This window comes from Silene latifolia, chromosome 2, assembly GCF_048544455.1.
Source record: "Silene latifolia isolate original U9 population chromosome 2, ASM4854445v1, whole genome shotgun sequence".
In the NCBI taxonomy this organism is placed as follows: Eukaryota; Viridiplantae; Streptophyta; class Magnoliopsida; order Caryophyllales; family Caryophyllaceae; genus Silene; species Silene latifolia.
The window spans coordinates 192,287,786-192,312,201 of NC_133527.1; the positions used below are offsets into that span (position 1 = coordinate 192,287,786).

The 24,416-nt window shown below is 42.3% G+C and overlaps 2 protein-coding genes across 2 annotated transcripts in view; both read right to left on the reverse strand.

Moving 5' to 3' along the window:
* LOC141644075 (uncharacterized) overlaps positions 1-24,416 on the reverse strand; it is a 121,701-nt gene that overhangs the window by 5,809 nt on the left and 91,476 nt on the right. The gene's annotated exons all lie outside the window — the stretch shown is intronic.
* On the reverse strand, positions 5,908-24,179 carry LOC141626814 (uncharacterized). Its single transcript, XM_074440447.1, has 3 exons — positions 24,025-24,179; positions 21,029-21,952; positions 5,908-6,401 (listed from the first exon to the last, which is right to left on the reverse strand). Exons 2-3 carry the CDS (start codon positions 21,936-21,938, stop codon positions 5,908-5,910), a joined length of 1,404 nt encoding a protein of 467 aa, XP_074296548.1. The 5' UTR covers positions 21,939-21,952; positions 24,025-24,179.

Here is a 24,416-nt window from a genome sequence, read left to right on the forward strand (position 1 = left end):
TCAAAGGGGGAGGGGATGATCCGAAAATGGTTAACTCGATTTAGGAGAAATACTATAATTTTTATTGCTGATATTTTAATTAAGAGTTTAATAAAGGTTTCCTAAAAACCATAGAACTAGTTTATTTCCTAATTAGATTATTACTAGTTTATTTATTTCCTAGTTTCAGAATAAGGTAATTGTATAAGTCGGGTTTTAGGAAAATATTAACTTGTGAAGCAAGGCACCATTAGGTCGTTTATTTTGTAGTATAAATAGAGGTCGTTGTATGTTATTCATATCAATTGAGTTATTGAATAAAAACAATGAGTTTTTCGTTTACAGTTGTAAACATCGGTTCGACGCGTTCGTTCCAAAATTGTTATTGTTTGACGCGTTTTCAAACTTTAACCCGAGTTATAATCAATAGGTCTTGATTATAGTTCACCATTGTTCGAATTATAGGTCTAATTCGAGCAAATATGCCATTGTTTCGATTTCTTGGCAGATTTCGAAGCAAATATCCCTTTTTCATTATTGTTCATTATTCTATTAAACCGCTTCCGCGCAACTTTCGTATCATATGTTTTAAGAAGATTATGCTGTCAATTGAAGTAAGCACAACAAGCGTTTATGTTTAGTTCCTTCACTATGTTTGGTCTCGAGTGTTTACTTTCCTTTTCCTAATACAATTTCAACCTCCATTAAAACCCGGTTCTTTTGGGCTTAATTTCAGAGTTAATAAGTTCAGTTCAGTTCAGTTCAACTCTTCATTAAGTATAGTTTAGTTTAGTTCAATTAAGTTCAGTTCAGGTTCATTAAGTTCAATTCAATTCAATTCAATTCAAATTAGTTTATTTCAACATTAATATTACTATTCTTATTTTATATTCTTATTATTATCAATTATCATTACTATTATATAAATTTATTTACTATTGTTATTATTATTATTATTATTATTATTATATTATTTTATATTTATTATATTACTATTATATTTATTATTAATTAATTCGTATTGTTTATATTATTATATTTATATTTAATATATTTACTTATTATTACATCATTATGATTAATGAGAATATTAGTAGTATAGATACTTCTTCAATTCAACTCCACTCTAACGCTTTCTTTTATCACGTTTGTCAACGCGTATTTTACGCGGTAAATATCGTAAGCTACGTATTTTCAAAAATTATAAAAGTTAGATATTTTTAATGTACTCGTAAAGACGAATTAAAAAAGATCCCACATAAATATATTTTCACTTATGTATTGAGATAAAATGGAAATTAAAGTTGATTTGTGAATAATGTAGGAAATTGAAAGTGGTAGGGTGGAGTTGAATGGAAGAAGTATTTATTATTATTATTATTGTTATATTATTATTATATTTATTATTAAATTACTGTTTTAGTTTTTATATATCTTATTAGATTATTATTATTGATGGGGCATATTCTGCACCGCTGACCAAGTCAACACACTGAGCAAGGTCAAAGATATCCACAGCAAGTCAACGACTTAGATAGCCTAGCCGATGCATCCCATCGGCCTGCCACACCGGGTCTCGGCGTGACAACCCGCCGGTAGGGACACACATCCGCGTACTCATATCCAAGACCCCTCGGCGGCGAGTCAACATTGTCCGCCGGCCTGCCATAGGTCCCTCGGCCGAGGGGTAGATCAGTCTTTCCACCTGCTAGCCACTTGGCCACTTGGCCACTACGTGACAAAAGGTGAAAGTCTATAAATACTCCTCAACCTTCATTAAGGAGAGGATCTCACAATTATAACCTAAATACACTATTCATCTGGTAATATCTCCCTTATCTCTCTACAATACGCATCTAGCCAAGTAACACAGCTTAATCCTTTAAGTTTACTGACTTGAGCGTCGGAGTGAGTACGCTTGGCACACAGCCAAGCCCTCAGTTCGTTCATTGTTGCAGGAGAGGCCGAGTGGGACGATAGGAGCAAGAAGGATTCAGCTCAAGACATTATTCTACAAGCCACGGGTGGTAACTAATCACTGCTCTGGAATTATACCCGGAACAATTGGCGCCGTCTGTGGGGATAATCACTAGAAGCTAGTCACATTCATTCCCAAACAAAAACAAAACTCAAAATAAAAACCCACCCAAAAAGCCGAGAAAATGTCGAAACAGCAAGACGCAGTCGTGACCGACGAAACCGCGTTCTACCAAGATGACGCTTTCAACAACTCCGGAGTCATGCAGCCCTCCACCGGCGGAGTAATCCAACCGGAGTTCGGGATGCCAATAATACCCGACGCGCCGGTGCCAACCAACCAGGTCACCATCATGGGGCATGTGGTTGACGTAGCAAAGCTAAAAATGCTCCTGGACCTAATCAGCGACACGCCCGCTCACACTGTCACACCGACAAGAGCGGCGGAAACCGTCCAGGATAACAGGGCCCAAAACGTGACTCCGAGAAATCTGAACGGAGCACTAGGAGAAGTTGACCCGGTCAAGACGCGGGGAGCCCAAAGTGGGCGCGGTAGACCTAAGTCCTTCCCACACTCGCGGGAGGACAGCGTCCCCGCCGCACGAACGAGGCACACCCCAAAGGAGCCGGAGGAGTCCGACTCAGCAGAGTTGGAGAAGGAGTCATAGTCGAAGAAGGAGCCCCTCCCGCTACGAGGGGAGAAGCCAAGATAGGGATGCGAGGAGCCGATCGCCACGTGTCATTCAACACGTGGTCAGGCAACCCCTCAACGCCTACGTCCTAGAAGTCCCGGTGCCAAACAAGCTAAAACTGCCACCCCTATCATACAAGGGGGATAGCGATCCAGCCGACCACGCTGAGGCTTTCGAGTCTTACATGTCGGTATGGGAGCAGCCCGACGAGGTCTGGTGTCGAATTTTCCCAACAACTTTACATGGGATGGCTCAGAGCTGGTACAAAGGGCTTCCCGATGGCTCGGTGTACTACTACGCCGACCTGAAGGGCGCTTTCCTAACCCAGTACTCCTGCAATAAGAGAAGGGCCGTAGAGACCTCCGACCTCCTAACTATCAGACAGGAGGGGGGCGAGTCTCTCCGAAGCTACGTGAAGAGGTTTGATGGAAAGGTCCAGCAGATTCGAGAAATTAATCCCGAGCTGGCGGCCTTCGCGCTGATGAAGGGCCTCCCGAGGGGAGCCTTAAAAAACGAGCTCATCAAGAGCGGAGGCTTAGGCTGGGACGCCGCCAGGAAGCTGGCCGACCAGGCCATCAAGGTAGAAGACTATCACAAGACCTGGGTAGATCCCAGCGAAGCCGAGCACTCAGAAAAGAGGAGTCACCATCAGGACAGCCAGGACGAAGAACGCCGCGACAACAACGGTTCGCGGTCCGATGGAAAACGCCGTGAGAATAATAGATCACGGTCGGACAGATCCGACCGGAGGCAAGACTCGGTGGGCGCCGGGTGGAATTCGGGAACGTACCACCAGAGGCGGTATAGTGAAAAAACCCCCCTCGTCGTATCAGCCGCCGAGGTCTTCGCCCTGAGCAAAAACGAGGGCCAGAAGTGGGAGAGACCCCCCAAGCCAAAAAGTGACGGTGACACGAGCCAGTACTGTGAGTACCACGGCCACACCGGCCATTTAACCAACGACTGTCGCCATCTGAAGAATGCCATAGAGGAATTGATCCGGAAGGGAAGCCTCGGCAAGTACGTCGCAAAAGGCCAAAAGACTGACGCCGGCAGTTCAGATAAAAAGTCCGTTTTCGAACGGATAGGAGTGATTCACGTTGTCATCGGGGGCAACGAGAACGGAGGGTCCGCTCATGGGCACAAACGACACCTAAACGAGCTATATCAGGCCATCAACTTTGTGCCCAACTCAGGGATCCCCTCTGCAAGCATCCCCGACATGACTATTGGAAGAAAGGACTACGAAGGGGTCATCGCCCCTCACAGCGACCCGCTCGTAGTCAATTTAGACATATCCAACCACCTGGTCAAGAGGTGCACGATTGACACGGCGCATACACGAACATCATGTTTAGAGAATGCTTCCTCGGCCTCGGCCTGAAGATCAAAGACTTAAGCCCCTGCACCAACCCGCTATACTGACTTTTAGGGCCGGCCTGGTACCACCGGGGTCAATTAGGCTCCGGTGAGATTCGGCGAAAAGACGTCGGCCAAGAACGCCCTAGCCGAGTTTGTGGTCATCGACGGCTCGTCCGCATACAACGTCCTCATAGGCCGGGTCACCCTAAGCGAGGCCGACGCAGTGATGTCCATCCGGGCCTAACACGATGTACGTCTCGGACCGGGGGAAGCGCATAAGCTCGTCTCCAAAGACGAGAAGGATGAGGTGGTCAACGTCCGGATAGCTGCCCGAGGATGCAACATGCGGTCCCTCAAAGAGGCGAGAAAGTCCGAAAAAGGGAAGAGTCCGTCCTTGCAGCAGGAGGGCGACCAAATGGATACAACTAGGGGCCGGCGAGGAAGTGTGCTCGTAATGAGCCGATAGGGCATCGGTAATCTCGCAAGAATTTATGTAGCCGCGGAGGTGTCCAAAATATCTGTGGACACCCCAACGCATGTTTTCACCTAATGAGAAACCATCAAGCCTTCGATCAAAGCAAAATTTTCCCATCAGTTATCTACCAAGAAACAGACGGCTCACACTTTGTCATACCGACAAGAGCGGCGATCATTGCGAAGAAATACTGGCGCCGTCGCAGATCACCCCAAGTAGTAGACGCCACTAGCGATCACCCCAAGAGGTAGACTCCGTCGTGATCACTCCAAGTGGTAGACGCCACGTAACACGCTATCAAGAAACAGACGCCGGCTCACACTGTCATACCGACAAGAGCGGCAGTCGTTGCGAAGAAATACAGCGCCGTCGCAGTCACCCCAAGTAGTAGACGCCACGGCAGTCACCCCAAGAGGTAGACTCCGTCGCAGTCACTCCAAGTGGTAGACGCCACGTAACACGCTATCAAGAAACAGACGCCGGCTCACTCTGTCATACCGACAAGAGCGGCAGTCGTTGCGAAGAAATACAGCGCCGTCGCAGTCACCCCAAGTAGTAGACGCCACGGCAGTCACCCCAAGAGGTAGACTCCGTCGCAGTCACTCCAAGTGGTAGACGCCACGTAACACGCTATCAAGAAACAGACGCCGGCTCACACTGTCATACCGACAAGAGCGGCAGTCGTTGCGAAGAAATACAGCGCCGTCGCAGTCACCCCAAGTAGTAGACGCCACTTAGCGATCACCCCAAGAGGTAGACGCGTCGCAGATCACTCCAAGTGGTAGACGCCACGTAACACGCTATCAAGAAAAGACGCGGCTCACACTGTCATACCGACAAGAGCGGCGATCGTTGCGAAGAAATATGGCGCCATTGCCGTCGCAGATCACCCAAGTAGTAGACGCCACGGCGATCACCCCAAGAGGTAGACGCCGTCGCAGTCACTCCAAGTGGTAGACGCCACGTAACACGCTATTAAGAACCAACGCCGGCTTCCCCGGTCAATCCAACAAGAGCCATCGCACATTACACTCGCAAAAACATTCAAAGTGTCTTGGAAGCGTTGAAACACAGTTGAGATACGCACTCAAAAACGGCCCCGGCCAAGCCGAGGCGAAAACAAAAAGGGCGCTCAATTAAGAATACAGGAAGACAACTCTGATAGAGATGAGATAAAGACCACGGCCAGGCCGCAGGCGAAAGAAACGAATTGTTATTAGAAGATAAGTTACAAGATTTACAAGTGAGAAGAATACAGACGACGGCCGTCCCCGCGGGGATAATCCGAGACACAACCTACTAAAAGTTGTACAAAAAGCAAAAGCTACGATTATACCAAGAGATAGCGGGAAGGAAGAGCTGTGTAATTGGCCCACTGACGGCTGAAAAATCATTGTAAACTTGTTCTCATCAAGCAAAGACATGTTAGTGAGGAGTGAAACATATCTGTTGTAAACTTGCTCTCTTAGGCTGCTTGCCGCTCGCCATCGATATCGGCGGCCGCGTCTTCCCGAGAGGGCAACCCAAAGCGGCTTCTCTAGCGCCTCGGCCTTGGCCTCGGCATCCTCGGTTTGCCCTCATCCTTTCGGCCTCTTCCTTAGCCACTCTAGCCCTCTCAGCAAGAGCCGCTTTCTCCGCGGCCGCCTCCCCCTCCATCTTCGCCTTCGCCGCCTCTTTGGCCGCCTCCACCGCGGCTTTCTCCTTAGCCTCGACTCTGTCATCAAGCAGCACGTCGAACCTGTCCCACGGGAAGGAGCCATCAAGAGGGAAAAGCTCCCCGATAACTTCCCTGACAGCATCTTCGGCCAAGTCCCGGAACTCGGCGCACAGTTTGGGGAGCATGACGGTTTGGAGCATATCGACGTCCGCCTCCTTTTGCTTGATGATGGCCTCTTTGCCACGAATCGGCTCGGCTGGGCCTTAAACATGCCCCTGTATTGATCCCTCTGCTGGAGACAGAGGTCAGCACGCTTCTGAGCAAGGCTACATTCCTCCAGCAGCTTCGCAGCTTCGGTCGCCGCAGCCTCGGCCTTAGCTCTCTCAGCAAGGACCTCCTTTTCGGCGTCCTCCCGGAGCTTTCGCTCAGCCAAGAGCGCCTTCTCAGCATCTCCCCTGAGCTTCTGCTCATTATGGAGACTCAGCTTCGCCGACGCAGCCACCTGCTTAGTGGCATTACACTCGGAAACAGCTCGAGCAATGACCCTCTCCTGCTCCTTGAGGCGAGCCCCGGTAGCCACGTTCCACCTCTTGACTCCCTAATCGCTTTGTGCCTTCCTCTATAAGCTGGGAGACGGAAGCCTTGGGGGGGAGGAACGGCGGTGGTTTTTGGCCACCGACTGCGGCCGGGAGAAGGAAACCTTCGGGATGAAGAATTGACGGTGGCGCCCGATCGCGAGCTGCGCGAGAGAAGCCCACCGCCCGCCGCCCAACGTGAGCGATGGCCGACTGCGGCTGATCTGCAAAAATTCAATTAAAGCATCAGTATCAACTGACTTATCAGGAACACCTAATGGCACGGCTAAGTTTAAGCCACAGGATAGACGGATACCATGTCTGGCCTTCTTGGCCGGAGAAGGCACTTCCTTGCCCGGCAGCAGGCCGTCCTTTTTTCCTCCTACGAGATAAGGGGAGATCCCCTCGCATCGAGTCCCCCTCATCGGGAATATCAACAATCTCCACCTTCTTAGGGGAGAGGACGGGAGTTGAAACCGGTTTCGACGCCGTTTTCCGCGTCCGACGCACTACGCCGCTAATCACCCGGGCCTGCGCCTCCTCCTTGCTCAAGCCCTTCAGCCGCTGTTCCATGAGGTCATTCGGCGACGTCCTGCGATCATGGGCCAAAGCCTTGGGATGCAAGTTAGCAACGGTTTTGTCTTTATGCAGCCCCATTCTCCGAAGAAGATCCTCAGATAGGTCCGGTCCAAGTGGTCTCGCAAAAGAAACAAAGAATCAAGAAGAGGAAATAAATCGAAGTCCGAGAAAACAGGAGCATTGAGAGCGGTGACGGGCCTCACACCGACCCCCCACTCACCTGCGCCGGGGGCCGGTATGAGGCCGACGTAACAAAGCGGCTCATCTCGAAGAATGATCTGCGTCGGGGGAATCCATCTTTTCGGCACCCCACTCTTGTCCACCTCGAAGAGCCTCATCGCCAACCTCTCATCCTCCTTCAGATGGACCCTGCTGGCATCCATTTTCAGATGTTTCCGGGTGACCCATCTGTCATGCTCCGCCCTAGTCTCACACCGCAAATTAACCTGGTGCTGGAAGGAGCGGGGCAGCGGATAGTCGCCCGGTACCTTAACGTACACCCACCGACCCTGCCAGTCCTTGCAAGAAGAGAGCTTGTCAACAGAGACGTAACCTTGCTCCGTTTGCACGCTGTACCATCCGACACGGCCAGAGATTGATGGTTTTGAGATAATGAAGTCGACGGAATAAATTCACCGTCGGAGCCTCTCCCTTGAAGAGACAAAGCCAAACGAAACCGATTATGGTTCTCATGGCCAACGGGTGCAGTTGGGCAACGGCAACGTTCATAGCCTTAATTATGGCCATAACATACCCATTCAGAGGAAACCGGAGACCATACTCCAAATGCCGCATGTACACACCGGTGTGACCTGGCGGAGGACAACAGACGGACTAACCCTCCCCAGGGATGACAATTTCGTATCCACTACCGAAGAAAAAATGGCCCTCGAAAAGTTTCTCACAGAACAAGCGGCAAGCTTATGGGACCAAACACGGTCAAGGCGAACCTTACAGGCATCACCGTGATCCATGACGTACCGCCTCTCATTAGGACGAGGCCTTTCCTCCTCCTCACCAAAATCATCACCAAAATCACCACAAGAATCTTCATCCTCCCATTCCTCCAGAATCCGAGGATCAACCCTGCGGAGAAGGAGACCTAGGACCCTCCGACACGGGCCCACTAGGTCCAAAGAAAGATCGGCGAGAAGACATGTTCACAACAAATTACTAGCAAAGAAAAGAAAAATTCGTTTGTTTACCTTCAAAGGAAAAAGTGCTAGCCGGATCAAAAACTCTGAAGATTGGAAGAAAAAGAAGCCCTTGATTGAGCAAGATGAAATTTTGAAGAAAATTTGAGAAAATGAAATTAGTGACCAAAATCACGGGAAAAGCGCCCTATTTATAGGAAAAAAGCCCACAATGAAGGGCCAATCGAGCACTGACCCATGAAGCAACAGCCAATCAACGAGCAAACACGTGTCGAGCATGCAACAACGGAATGTCAATCGTCGCAACAGTTAAACGTCAATCAATGCAACAGTGACCAAGCGTCTTCAACACGCCCGTTCACATCCCTTCAACTATTCATTTTCCTCAACAAATTCCTAGGTATCTGGTCTCCGCCGGCCACCAGATCAACCAAGCTAGGAAGCACGGCCGGGGCAATCAAAATCAACCAAGCACTCTCGGCCTTGGTCACGGCCGGCGTCATATTCTTTTCCACATCGAGTGCCCTTTACGCATCCATGTGGAGGGGGGATATGGTATACGGCACGGCCTAGGATATGGTATACGGCACGGCCTAGCAAGAGCCACGCCGATGCACAAGAAGAAGCCGTCTGAGAAAATTTCTAAAAATTACTTGTGCGAATACATGCTCAACGTACATCGGAGCCCATACCACGGCATAGACTACGCTGGGGGCAAATTGATGGGGCATATTCGCACCGCCGACCAAGTCAACACACCGAGCAAGGTCAAAGATATCCACTGACAAGTCAACGACTTAGATAGCCTAGCCGATGCATCCCATCGGCTGCCACACGGGTCTCGGCGTGACAAACCCGCCGGCCGGGACACACATCCGCGTACTCATATCCAAGACCCTCGGCGGCGAGTCAACATTGTCCGCCGGCCTGCCATAGGTCCCTCGGCCGAGGGGTAGATCAGTCTTTCCACCTGCTAGCCACTTGACCACTTGGCCACTACGTGACAAAAGGTGAAAGTCTATAAATACTCCTCAACCTTCATTAAGGAGAGGATCTCACAATTATAACCTAAATACACTATTCATCTGGTAATATCTCCCTTATCTCTCTACAATACGCATCTAGCCAAGTAACACAGCTTAATCCTTTAAGTTTACTGACTTGAGCGTCGGAGTGAGTACGCTTGGGCACACTGACCAAGCCCTCGATTCGTTCATTGTTGGGGAGAGGCCGAGTGGGACGATAGGAGCAAGAAGGATTCAGCTCAAGACATTATTCTACAAGCCACGGGTGGTAACTAATCACTGCTCTGGAATTATACCCGGAACAATTATATTATATTAATATATTATTATTATTAATGAATAATATTATTATAATATTTATTATTATTATAATATTTATTGTTATTATTATTATTATTACTAATACCACTATATTTATTATATTATATTACTATTTTACTTTTTATATATCTTATTAGATTATTATTATTATTATATTAATATATTATTATTATTATTAATGAATTATATTATTATAATATTTATTATTATTATTATTATTATTATTATTATTATTATTATTATTATTATTATTATTATTATTATTATTTTGGTTCAGTTCAGTTCAGATAAGTTTAGTTCAGCTTCAGTTCAGTTCAGACAATTTTCGGTAAGAATATTCGTGGTCTACACCCAAACTAAATACGGAGTATTAATTTCAACTTTTTCAATTTTCAAATTTTTTCCTAAAAAAAGTTGTAGGATAACTTATGATTCGTATTAGCTTAATTTGATGATTTTTTATATATATGGAGTATATGACATCGTTTTCGTGAAATTAGGTGTATATATAGAGAGAGAGAGAATATGTTGTAGTTTTTTTGGTTGATGCGGAATTACGGTAGAATATAGGTCTCGCGTTTGAATCACCTTTTTTAATCGGACTGCTCTATGTTTTCCCATTTGACACCAAAGTATTAAGGGCTCGTTTGGTTGCCCTTTGTAAATCATGAAAGTTACAAAATCTCATGAATTACAATATTTCAAGGAGTTTTACCTAACCCCCTAGGTAATTATAAACTTATGCGGAGTTGAATTTCTATATAGGCAACCAAACGGATTTGCTAAAATCCCATGAATTTCATGTGAGAACATAATTCCCATGAATTTGATATTCTTGTGGAGTTGTAATCCAATGGGAAACCAAACGAGCCTTAATATTAGAGGTGTCTAAATTATTAAGTAAAAACTTAATTTTATCTATTACAAACAATATTACCTCTCAAGCCCAGCATATTTCTTACGGATTATATTAAACGAAGTTGAGGTATTTGATTTTTAAATTAGGTAGTTATTGGTCAAATGAGTATTTTCGTATGTTTTTTTCTAGCATTTTGTTTGTTTTATCAAGCTAACGTTTGCTTTGCTAGTATGGTCAGTGGCGGAGTGTGGATTTTAAGTTAGAGGAGGCGGAAATTTTCAGTGGAGACGAAAGGATAATATTATAAGGGAATCTCAAAAAATTCGAAATTTTCAAATGCCAGAGGGGGCAAGCACCACTGCTACACCCCCCCCCCCTCTCGCTCCACCACTAAGTGCGGTGATAGTCGAGTAGCGGTTAGGGAAAGGAGTAACGCAAGTCCGGTTGCCATCTCACACTAACGCGGTGCGTGTGGTCTCCGTGGGATATGGTTTTGTGGTAATTTTGGAAAACGCTCTTATATGTAATTCTCAACAATAATTCTTAACCCAAATTTTTTTAGCAGTCGGAAATTTAAAATATATTTCCTCCCATCCAAATCAAGATAACACTTATTTTTTGGCACTACTCATGGTTGTATGAAATCTTCGATTTAGTCTTAATTTATAAGAGAAAATATAGTCATGTGAGATCTGGTTTGATTTGTCGTCATGAACTCATGAATGCTATAAGGAGTCGTTTGGTTCACCATGGGAAGATAGAATTCCCGGGAAGATTAAATTCATGTGAAGTTGAAAATCATGTGAATTGTAGAAATCTTGTTTGGTTGGATATAGGAACTTGAATTCATGTGGGAACTCCCACTTACCTAGGGAGGTTAGAGCATCCATATTGAAGAGGAGGTCTTCTTCCTCTTCTTTATTTTTTTTAATTTTTTTATTGGGTACAATATTTTCTCTTATTTTTTGCCACATTTTCCAATTTCTCATCATCTTCCCCTTTTTTTCTCCACATCAAAGAGGATGTTGTGTTCCTCTTCTTTCAATCTTTAAAGTAGGACCCCATCACGCTTTTTCTCTCTTATATGGCACAAGGGCCAAAACAAGGACATACTCCATAAATAGAGGATGTCTTCCTCTTCCTCTTCCTCTTCAAAGAGAACACTAAGAGGATGTATCCACATTGAAGAGGATGTATCAATCAAATTATTACATTTTGAACCTCATTTCATTATTATACCGTACCCAACATAAATTACAAAACATTCATATAACAACTTTATAATTATCACACCATACCACTTCTTGTGAGGTCAGAACCTCACACAAACATTTACACATATCATAGACCCGTAATCACATCCAACTAGTCAATCCTGATCACGTAAGTTACCACTTGACAATGAATATCTCTCATCCGGACTTAACTCAGGTGCCTTTCATAACATATCCTCTCTTACACACAATTATCACCCCTCCGGCAAATGTAGCCATAACATCAGTACCCAACTTCCAGCGGACACCTCGTATATCCACATCTTATACTTTCTCACAACCAAACATACCAACCACCTCCACAAAATCAACCTCATTAGAACAACTAACTTCTCTAAAGTAACATCATTCTCAGCCACTAGTGACACTACTATGAAACCAACATCCTTCATGTGACTACTCTCTTACTATCACTTCTTAATATAACAATTTGTTTCCTCTCTTTGGTTATCATCCCAAATACGAACATCCAATCCATCAACAAAACATACCTCAACATTATTCCCAATTCTATCCTTTATCATATCGCTACCTAACTCTCCACCAAAATCTCAGATCTTGCAACACTCAACAAGCTTCTTATTCCCTTAATACCTCGAAACTCACGGCTAACACGTCGTCCTGCTCTCCTATATAACCATTAACTCACACCCTCTAGTGGGGATATCGTACATTTCATAATTTCCTACCTTCATGCTCCTTAACTCCGGTCAACGTTCTCTCAACTTGCTTCCGTCCCTCTTTCCCTCCTTTTACTCAATAATGCCAATTAATAAGTCATCTCCTTTCTCTTTCCACCTAACTCTTAGTCATTTGTTTATTTTCCATAGCTCCACAACTCTAGTTCCATTAATTCATATCAATATCTTATCATTCTTCTTATCATTTATCATCTCTCATCTTGCTTCACACTCACCCTTGTCACCATCAAGTCCACGCACTAACAGTTACTCTTCAATTAGTCGTATCTCCCTTTCGCATCTCTAGAAACCAAAATTCACTTCATACCGTTTGTCCAAAGAATTACACACTGGGCTCACCCCTTGATATTCCAACTTCCCAAACTTAGCCACTATCTACAAATCCACATCGCGACATAACTTCCTTTAAGTTCACTATATACCTCTCTTTCCTATCTTCTTACAACAACCTTCCATTACATATATCCTTAAGCAACTCTATCCTAGCTGTCTTCCTCCATAAATCCTTACACATCCAAATATGCCACTATTCGTATCCCTTATCTCAATCTTTCATTCTCATGCTTCTTTACACTTACATTACCCTTGCCCATATACACTTACTTTTATACTACTCAACACACGACTATATCACTTGTCATATCTCACAAAACATGCTCTTTACCTCGATTAGCTCATCATTCTTCCCTTTTCTTTTTCCACTATCCTTCACAACCACATTAACACATGTCTTCCTTACCCAACACATGTCCCTCATAAGCCGCCATTCTCCATGTCATAACTTCCGGTAACTTACGTATCAAGACCGTCTCACATATAAAAGAATGCGTTAAGACTCAAAACATACATGTGTATATACCCTACGACTCAAAACAATGTAAAAACATAGCCACCGGCTCAAAACAAAAGTAAGAACATAGCCACCGACTCAAAGTGGCCGCCCAATGAGGTACTCAGTCGAGTACATAACATACTAGGTCGAGTACAAGGTACTCGGTCGAGTAACTATATTACTCGGTCGAGTTTTCGACTCAGAAGCAAACTCAATTGTCGCAGAAGGATTACTCGGTCGAGTATTGGGAATACTCGGCCGAGTAGACCTTACTCGGTCGAGTATGAGACTACTCGGCCGAGTTCACGACTCCAGACGCTAAACAGTATTATCACAGAGAGATTACTCGGCCGAATATGGAATACTCGGTCGAGTATAAAAGATACTCGGCCGAGTAGGGACTACTCGGTCGAGTATCGCGCAGATTCTCAAAGACCGTCCAGTTTTCGTAAAACAGTCATATCTCACTCGTTACTTGGTCATTTTGGGCGTGTGACCTATCGTTAGAATCGTAAGAGGACAAGCTATCACCTCAAATTAGAATCACAACAATATCTTTTCTAGAACTAGACTTATGACAGTTTTAAGACAACCCTTCCGTAATCGATCTTCATACTAATCAAATTTCCTAAACCAAAACAATTTGAACATGCATCAAGCAACAACAACAACTCAAAACTCCAAGAAACCAGTACACAAGTGAACTCTTATCATACTCACATGAAAATTAAACACGACATTCACATATATAGATGCATGACCTTAATCACATGCTTCTACCAACAATCAAGCATTAAAATCATCATGTTCATATGCACATGTACCACTACCATACTTCATGTTCAACATTGTATTAAACAGGTAACATGATCACATTCTTCATGCTCAATATCAACTAGATACAATTCAGCATTCACCCTTCATATTTTTACCATGTTTCAACACTTAACATGCCAACATATTCCATGCTCAAAGTTTAACATCAACAAACCCTCGATACATCCTTCGACAACCATCACATTCCACTTCTTTCATCATTTCATCCAACCATGCACAAGATTCCAACTATAGGTATCAAACACACATGACTCAACATACAACAATTTCCCCCCATGTGACCGGCTTGAGATCGTAAGGGCCTTAATGCGACTTCGGGACGTCTCCCAAGTCTTTGCGGCAGCTCCAAACAACTCTCCCCGGGTTCATTTTATTTAGACTCCCTAAGTTCATTGGGTTCATTTGTTTTAGGTGCCGGAATCGTCGGCTCTGATACCACTTTGTAACACCCCCTCATACCAAGGTACCTTACCAGGACTACCCCAGCATGAAAGGTTGTTACCATCTCGGTTGCCCGAGGTTAGTATATATCAAAAGCAACAATCCAAACACATTTATTGATGTACGTAATTATAAAAGTTACATAGTCTCCAAAATCTAACAAACGAATTATCCAAATGGCAACAACTACAATAACAATAACTAAGGCTCATGATGGTGTCATCTAATCCAGCGTGGTGACTCTCCCATGACTGCCCCAAACTCAATAAATGTATCACCTGTCACAATCTGCTCACCATCCCCGAATGGATCACCGCAGGTTTTACAAAATAACAACACGGGGTCAGTACTACACAATCAATATAAGACAACAAACAATACAACTAGCTGATCATCGATCTCACACAGTAACCGACTACACACCGAAGTGTGTAGCCCTGCCAGATTACCCATCGCAACACAGGTAATCCTCGCCGCCAGTGGGTGACCGCAGCCCATCCCCACCTAGTCCAGCTCATCAATGAGCGACTAACAATCCCTGTCCCTTAATGTGCACATCCCCTCCCGTGACGGGTTCCACGGAGGGCGAACTAGGGTGTGAAGCCACTCCCGCAAGTGACTCCACCACAATCACACACACACAGCATCACATCTGCCACAACACCACAACCGTCACAACACAACCACACCAACACAATCTCCACAACACCCATCCTCCGATGATCAGCAGATAACAACAATTATGAACATATGCAATCTCAATCAATTAACAGTACTGAGTAGGAGAAACCCTACCTTTTCGCAATCCGCTATGCTGCAATCAATCATACAATATGCATAACAATTACCACATCGTCACCTACAACAATGATAATCAACAATCACATAACGCAAACACTATATGCAAAACCCCATTTCCCTCAAATTCATAATCAAAGACAAACCCTAGAACAATCATCAACAAACATGGGGATAAAGACTTACCGACGGAGGAATAAAGGATCGAATGCGATTGCTACGATTATCCACACACACATAGAGAGATTCGGAGTGATTAGAATGTCGTACGATGATTAGGTTTTGTAAATTATGTTTTAGGAAACTGCTTAAAGAAATATATATCGTTCTAATTGAAAGATCATAGATCCATATTAGACTCTCTAATAAAATTAATTTATCTCATAAATTGATGTTTATGTGATCTATGTAACATGCATGCTAATATGAAAGCATAAAAACAAAGTATAAGGAAAAACAATTTCCTTACATTGAATATAAGGTAAAATGGGCACAAATTAGTTCTCCTTACTAATTTGTTCTTGAGCTAAATATATGTGGATGATCCTCCTTGTATAACCTTCAACTAGAAAGTCTCCTCCAAGTAGCACCCAAGAACAACCCAAATAATATTAATAAGTAAGAACTAGTAACTTATTAATATGTGCCCTTGATAATAATACTAGTAATATTACTAACTATTCTTAGTAATAATGCATACTTATGAATTGTGTAAGAGAGGTAGTGTGTGCAAGTGAACAAATATATGGAGTGTGTAAGGAGGAAAGGAAGTGGCGGGTGGAAGGAGTCTTTAGTGGACAATTTTTGTTTTATATTTTTATCTTACATCACATGCAAAATGTAGTATAAGACATATATTATGGTAGTATACAAAATAAGGTAAAATGATTATGTAAGTAATCATCCATTACACTTATTTTACACGGTCCACATGACCATATACGGGTCCATGTTGGTTTTTATATTTGTCGCACAAATCCGTGTAATTTCTCATTTTAAACATCGTATCATGTTTAAATGCTTCCATAATAAATTCGTCCAATTCACTCCGTAAATATACGTGTACCACTACACATATTATTTACGTACTAATATTAATCACATTAGTCAATTAGTACAATTTTAGTAAATTAACAGTTAATTAACTAAAACCCGTTTCCCAAAACTTATTATTTAATTATCGCATAATTAAATAATAACTGCCGCTCCTCGAGTTCGCAACTCGAAATCTCTCTAATAATAATCGACTAACCTCTTAGTCGATAAATCAAGGGACTAAATAAATTGTATCTCATACAATTAATTAGTTATCAATTGGGGTTCGTTCCTTTAGGTGTGACCGAAAGGGGTCAGTTGATCACCGCCGCCTCACGACAATAACGTCAAACTCTAGTCGCCAACCGTTATCGATTTACGTTAATCAACCGACGAGGATCAAATAATTAAATATCCGATGATATTCTATTAATGAGATTTATTATGTTAACGCACTATTGTGGAGGACACTAACTCCAACAATCTCCCACTTGTCCGACACAAGGTGTGCGCTACCAATTCTCTTGTCCGTTTTAATCTCCCACTCAATGCAAGGTGTCTTTCAGGTCGCACTTGCACATGAACACATCGCGAGTGGTTTTCTCGATCGGGAGTGTGACTACCTGACCGGAAAAATCTCTCACAGATTACTTCCGAGCGTGGCCACGCATTTGTAGTCATTAACTCCTCGAGTGGCCTTGAGATATAGTTACCCAACGTGGGTGGACAATTCTGTATGCCCGGCCTATCTATCCTATTGCACAATACTGACTCACCATGACCTAGTAAATGCCCTTTTGGCCTCCTTTCACGGCACGACCTAGGACAAAAACCAAAGTCACTCGGAAACGCACTGCTCGGATAATAGTCTCCAGTCAAAAGAATCGACTCATTAGAACATCTTAGAGATCCCCGCCACGACCAGGCGTCTATAATAGAACTTAGGGACTCTCTAAATGGTCACTGTCCGACAAAGTGTCATACACTCTGCCTATGTAATCGACCAGTCATCACATATGACCTTATGGTGTTGAACAACCATCAATCGACTTACAATCTAGTCACTCCGAGACGTCACCTCATTAAGTGACTAGGGACAAAATACAATGTTCATCTTATTCACTTGAATAGTGTTCAACATTGTCTCCACAACTTATTCAGATAAACAAGGTATTAAAATTTAGTCACACTAAATAAAAATTCATAAAAGAATGAATACGAAAACAATGAATATGATTATCATATATATAATAAAAGATACACTATCCAATTATTACATATCCATAATCTAAAGAAAATCTGGTACTCGTCTCAATCCCATAGAGACGACATGACCATCATGCTTAGCCTTTGATAAAGGCTTGGTTAAAGGATCAGCAATGTTGTCATCTGTCCCAACCTTACAAATGTCAATTTCCTTCCTTTCCACATAATCTCTAATTACATGGTATTTCCTTTCAATGTGTCTAGATTTGTTACTAGACTTAGGCTCTTTGGCTTGAAAAATAGCTCCACTGTTATCACAATATAGAGTGATAGGATCTTTGGCGGAATGGACTACTCCTAGCCCCTCCATGAATTGCCTAATCCAAACAGCTTCCTTATGACCTCGGACGCGCAAGGTACTCAGCCTCTGTTGTAGAATCCGCAGTAACACTTTGCTTGAAGCTCTTCCAGCAAACAGCTCCTCCATTTAGCATAAACACGTAGCCGGATTGGGATTTCATGTCATCCCGATCGGTTTGGAAACTTGCGTCCGTGTAACCTCTTACACACAACTCAGTTTCTCCTCCAAACACTAAGAACGAGTCCTTAGTTCTTCTCAAGTACTTAAGGATGTTCTTTACGGCTATCCAGTGACTCTCACCAGGCTTGGCTTGATACCGACTTGTCATGCTCAAGGCATACGCAACGTCGGGACGAGTGCAAATCATAGCATACATGATAGACCCAACAGCGGAAGCATAAGGGACGGTCTTCATGTGTTCAATTTCCTTAGGGGTAGAGGGAGACTGTGACTTGCTCAAAGTAATCCCTTGGCCCATAGGTAGAAATCCTCTCTTGGAGTCTTTCATATTGAACCGGTCAAGAACTTTGTCAATATAAGCTTCTTGACTCAATGCTAGTATCCTCTTGGACCTATCCCTATAGATCCAGATACCTAAGATTCGTTGTGCCTCTCCCAAGTCCTTCATTTGGAAGTGTTTCCCTAGCCACTCCTTAACGGAAGTGAGCGATGGAATGTCATTCCCAATGAGCAATATGTCATCCACATATAGGACAAGGAATACAACCTTACTCCCACTAAACTTCATGTATAAACACGGTTCTTCCACACTTCTAGTGAATCCGTATTGTTTAATGACATGATCAAAGCGATGGTTCCAACTCCTAGATGCTTGCTTAAGACCATAAATGGACTTCTTGAGCTTACACACCTTCTTAGGGTTAGATGTATCCACAAAACCTTCGGGTTGTATCATGTACACCTCTTCTTCTAGAATCCCATTCAAAAAGGCGGTTTTGACATCCATTTGCCAAATCTCATAATCATGAAATGCGGCAACCGCTAAGATTATCCTAATGGACCTTAGCATAGCGACTGGAGCGAAGGTTTCGTCATAGTGTAAACCATGAACTTGGGTGAAACCTTTTGCCACCAATCTAGCTTTGTAAACATCTACATGTTTATCCACGCCGAGTTTAATTTTGTATATCAATTTACACTGAAGAGGTCGCACTCCCTCAGGTAAATCCACCAAGTCCCATACTTGGTTCTCGTACATGGAATCCATTTCGGACCGCATGGCTTCTAGCCAAAGCGAGGAGTCGGGACTAGACATGGCCGATTTGTAGGTAGTGGGTTCATTACTTTCAAGAAGTAACAAAACACCATCCTCTTCGATGTTACCAAGGTAGCGATCAGGTGGATTAGAAATCCTACTTGACTTTCTAGGAATAATTACCGTTTCAGAGGAAGAGGGAATGCTCTCCTCCACGTTCTCCTCTACCTCGTTCTCGGTTTGTGGCTCTCGAACTTCTTCAAGTTCATATTTCTTTCCTCCACGTTCTCCTCTACCTCATTCTCGGTTTGTGGCTCTCGAACTTCTTCAAGTTCATATTTTCTCCCACTCTGTCTCTTAGAAATAAATTCCTTTTCTAGGAAGACAGCATCACGAGCCACAAACACTTTGTTCTCGTGTTTATTGTAGAAGTAATAGCCACGTGTTTCCCTTGGATATCCTACAAAAAGACATTTGTCAGACCTGGGTGCAAGCTTATTGTCAGACTTGATCTTAACGTACGCTTCGCAACCCCAAATACGCATGAATGACAAATGAGGGACTCTCCCTGTCCATATCTCATATGGAGTCTTATCGGCTGCTTTAGTCGGGCTTCGATTTAGTGAAAATACTGCAGACAAGAGGGCAAAACCCCAAAATGAACTAGGAAGCTCAGTTAGACTCATCATTGACCGAACCATATCAAGTAAAGTTCGGTTTCTCCTTTCGGCCACACCATTTAATTGCGGTGTGCCAGGAGGAGTCCATTGTGATACTATACCACAATCTTTTAGGTGTGAATCAAATTCAATATTTAGATACTCACCACCACGGTCGGACCGTAGAGTCTTTATCTTTTTATCCAATTGGTTCTCTACTTCCTTTTGAAACTCTTTGAACTTGTCAAAGGCTTCACTTTTGTTCTTCATTAAGTAGACATACCCATATCTACTTAAGTCATCGGTAAAAGTAATGAAGTAGAGAAAACCTCCTCTAGCGGTGATGGTTAATGGTCCACACACATCCGTGTGTATGAGAGCCAAAACCTCACTTGCTCGTGTCCCTTTTCCCGCAAAAGGTGCACGAGTCATCTTGCCTAAAAGGCAAGACTCGCATGTACCATAAGATTCGAAACCAAATGGTTTGAGCACTTTTGATGAAGCAAGTCTCTTAATGCGTCTTTCGTTTATGTGGCCTAAACGACAATGCCAAAGGTAGGATTCGTTTGGATCACCCTTTTTGAGCTTTTTAGTTTCCATATGATAAACGTCATTAACATCATTTAAAACATAAATGCCTCCAATTGAAATGGCCTTGCCATAAACCACATCATTTAAAGAAAAAGTACAACACTTGTCCTTAATCATAAAACAAAAGCCTTCCGCGTCTAACGCGGAAATGGAGATGATGTTCTTAGTTAAAGTTGGTACAAAATAACACTTATTTAAATACAACTCTAAACCACTAGCTAAAGTGAGCACATAGGTCCCTACGGCAACGGCGGCTACTCTAGCTCCATTGCCCATGCGGAGATCCACATCACCTTTTGCTAGTGCTTGCACGTCCCTTATACCCCGCAAATGGTTACAAAGGTGAGAGCCACATCCGGTATCAAGTACCCAAGTGGAAGTACAAGCATAATTAACGTCTATCACATAGAGAGAGGAAATCATACCAATAGGCGTCACACGCCCTTCCTTGAGATCCTCCAAGTATTTGGGACAACTCCTCCTATAATGCCCCTTCCCATTACAATGGAAACATTCGGCCTCGGAGAGCTTGACACTTTTTGCCTTGGGATTGCCATTCACAACGGCCTTCCCCTTTCCCTTGTCAATTTTCTTTGACGATTTCTTGAATTGGGACTTTTCTTTCCCTTTTCCTTTCTTGACTCCAAGAGACATGTTCTTTAACTTCATGGTTAAAACATCTCCTTTTTCACTCCCACTAGCCTCCATATCCCTCTCCGCTTGGGTGAGGAGTGCATGAATTTCATGGTAACTCTTATCCATACCATTCATGTTGTAGTTTACCCTAAAGTGGGCAAACTTGGTGGGGAGTGAGTGAAGGATACGATCCACCACAAGAGTTTTAGGAATCTTACACCCTAGACGCTCTAGGATGTCAACATATTCGACCATTTTAAGGACATGGGGACCAACCTTTTGGCCCCTCTCAAGCTTAGCTTCAAAGAAGCGTGCCGCCGCATCGTATTGACGGACTTTAGGTGTTTGTGAAAACATAGTGATCATACGAGTGAATATCTCGTAAGCATTTAAAGAAATGCATGATAGCTTGAGGTTTGGCGATATTGACCATATCAACACATTCTTGATATCATTCAACATCCTCACATAGTCATCATGGGCGGTCCGCACCGCCGATGAAGCTCTTGCACCGGGCTCAATAGGAGGAGCATCGGTCAAGTAAGTGAGCACATTGTCGGACAACGCGGCACTTTTGATGTTGGATTCCCATTCAAGAAAGTTACTACCGTCATCTTTTAAAATACATTTGTCCATTACGGACCTTAGCCATGAATCTTTGCCTAGTGAAGTAGTCGATGGAGTTGATGAAGTTGCCATTGCGAATTAAAATGCTACAACAAAAAGGGAAAATTAACATTCATTGTTTTAAAAAATACTTGTAAAAACATGTTTAGCAAGTTTTAGCATTTATATAATGATCTCCCACTAAATTATATAAATGATTCCAAGACCCAAATATTAAACAAAAATGAGCATCGCTTGGGCGAAACATCCCATAATTGCGTAAATTCGGTAAGTCACGTTGACTAATTCTACCTCTAGAACTCTTGGTCGACAAATTTCCTCAAATTTATCTACTAGCCCCGGAACACAAGACCGTCTTATATCCCGTTGAGTCCAACCAATTTTGGCGTGTGATAACCGCTTACCACCCTACTTACCCAAGGTAAAAAGAGAACACCCCGCTTGGGCGAGCGTGGCTCTAATGAACAAGAGATTCATAGGTGTTACTAATTGGTAAGGCTAATCTCAATTTTAGTTATGTGAGAGATCTTGTCAATTTAGTCATAAATTCCTTATAAGTGAATTAATTCGGTGAATATAAATGACGTGAATTGACAATCGCGAAAAAGAATATGCATGTGAATGGCGATTTTGGCATGCGCGAAAATAAAACAAGCAAACATGTAAGCATATGATTAAATCCTAGTATGGCCTCCTAGTTAATAAACAACTAGTCTATTACACTTCGGAAACCAACTCCTTGGTCCCTTGCCTCTTCATTCCTTAAGTGGCTCTTCCTTGTGGGATTTGGAACACCTTCCAAAAATAGACTCCGTCTCGTTGTAATCCGTCTTTTGGAAACGCCGGTAAAATAACTATTACAAATGAATTACATAGCTATTCCTATTATACATTAATTAATAAAATGAATAAAACTATTAATTAATTACAAACCGACGATACGAGATCGTATTTAATTACAAACAAATCGATATTCCCATTCATTTCGGGTAATAACGATTAAAAATTAACTAGGCCATACTAGGTACAAAAGATAAATACTTTAAATAAATGACAATCATTCATTCAACTTAAATAAATATGCTTAAAATGCTGTAAATATGATGCCAAAATCGCCCTACCTATCTTCATTGGTATCCATCTCGGTTTTGTGGATTTAATCGATTTTTAACATGTAAAAATCAATAATTAACTCTTAAATCTCATTTAAGTCCAAACTAATTGTCCAAACTGTTTTGAACCTCAAAATTAGTCCTCACTAATTTTATGACAAATTATTAGTTTGGTTTGGTGATTATTTGCTAATTAAATCGGAAAAATCATAAAATTTAAGTAAAAATCCAAAATAATTGAAAAATTACCCAAACAATTGAAACAAAATTTTTTAGTATTCTGGAACACTCCCAAGAACACCAAAAAGTCATAAAAAATGCCCAAAAATTTCGGATAAATTTTGTGAAGAAAAAGATCGATATTTATCGGTTTTTAACCACTAAAACCAATAAATCATCAAAACAAAGTGAAAACACACATGCAAAATCACTTTTGACATTTAAATAATATTCTTAAATGTACATAAATTTATCATGGGCAGAATCAAAAATTTCGAAATAATGATTAATTAATTGGACTTTTATCGACTTTTTACTCAAAAAATCAATAAACATGCAAAAAAATCGAACCAACCTTCAACCTTTTGCATACAATCAGTAGAAAACATGCATGAAATACCATAAAAAGTTCATGCACCGAATCAACATTTAACTAATTTTAGTCAATTTTTCACTAAAATGCGACATTTTGACTCGGTTTTCTACCAAAAATCATTAAAATTAGCAAAATTACTTGACAAATCACCAAAAAATTCCACAAACCTTTTGAGATCAGTAGGTATGCATGTCCCAAAAATTTCGTGCCAAAACCTCTTCTAACACAATTTTTGAGTTTTTACTAATTATCTCATAATTCATAAAAATGCTTAAAATCAACATGCAAATTACAAGCCTATGCTCTGATACCACTTGAAAGATCATAGATCCATATTAGACTCTCTAATAAAATTAATTTATCTCATAAATTGATGTTTATGTGATCTATGTAACATGCATGCTAATATGAAAGCATAAAAACAAAGTATAAGGAAAAACAATTTCCTTACATTGAATATAAGGTAAAATGGGCACAAATTAGTTCTCCTTACTAATTTGTTCTTGAGCTAAATATATGTGGATGATCCTCCTTGTATAACCTTCAACTAGAAAGTCTCCTCCAAGTAGCACCCAAGAACAACCCAAATAATATTAATAAGTAAGAACTAGTAACTTATTAATATGTGCCCTTGATAATAATACTAGTAATATTACTAACTATTCTTAGTAATAATGCATACTTATGAATTGTGTAAGAGAGGTAGTGTGTGCAAGTGAACAAATATATGGAGTGTGTAAGGAGGAAAGGAAGTGGCGGGTGGAAGGAGTCTTTAGTGGACAATTTTTGTTTTATATTTTTATCTTACATCACATGCAAAATGTAGTATAAGACATATATTAT

Coding starts and splice junctions, on each gene's coding strand:
- LOC141626814 (XM_074440447.1), bottom strand. CDS start 21,938: ATGGCAACTTCATCAACTCCATCGACTACTTCACTAGGCAAAGATTCA. Junction 6,402..21,028: donor AGGGCGTGTGACGCCTATTG/GTATGATTTCCT, acceptor GGCATGTTTAAG/GCCCAGCCGAGCCGATTCGT.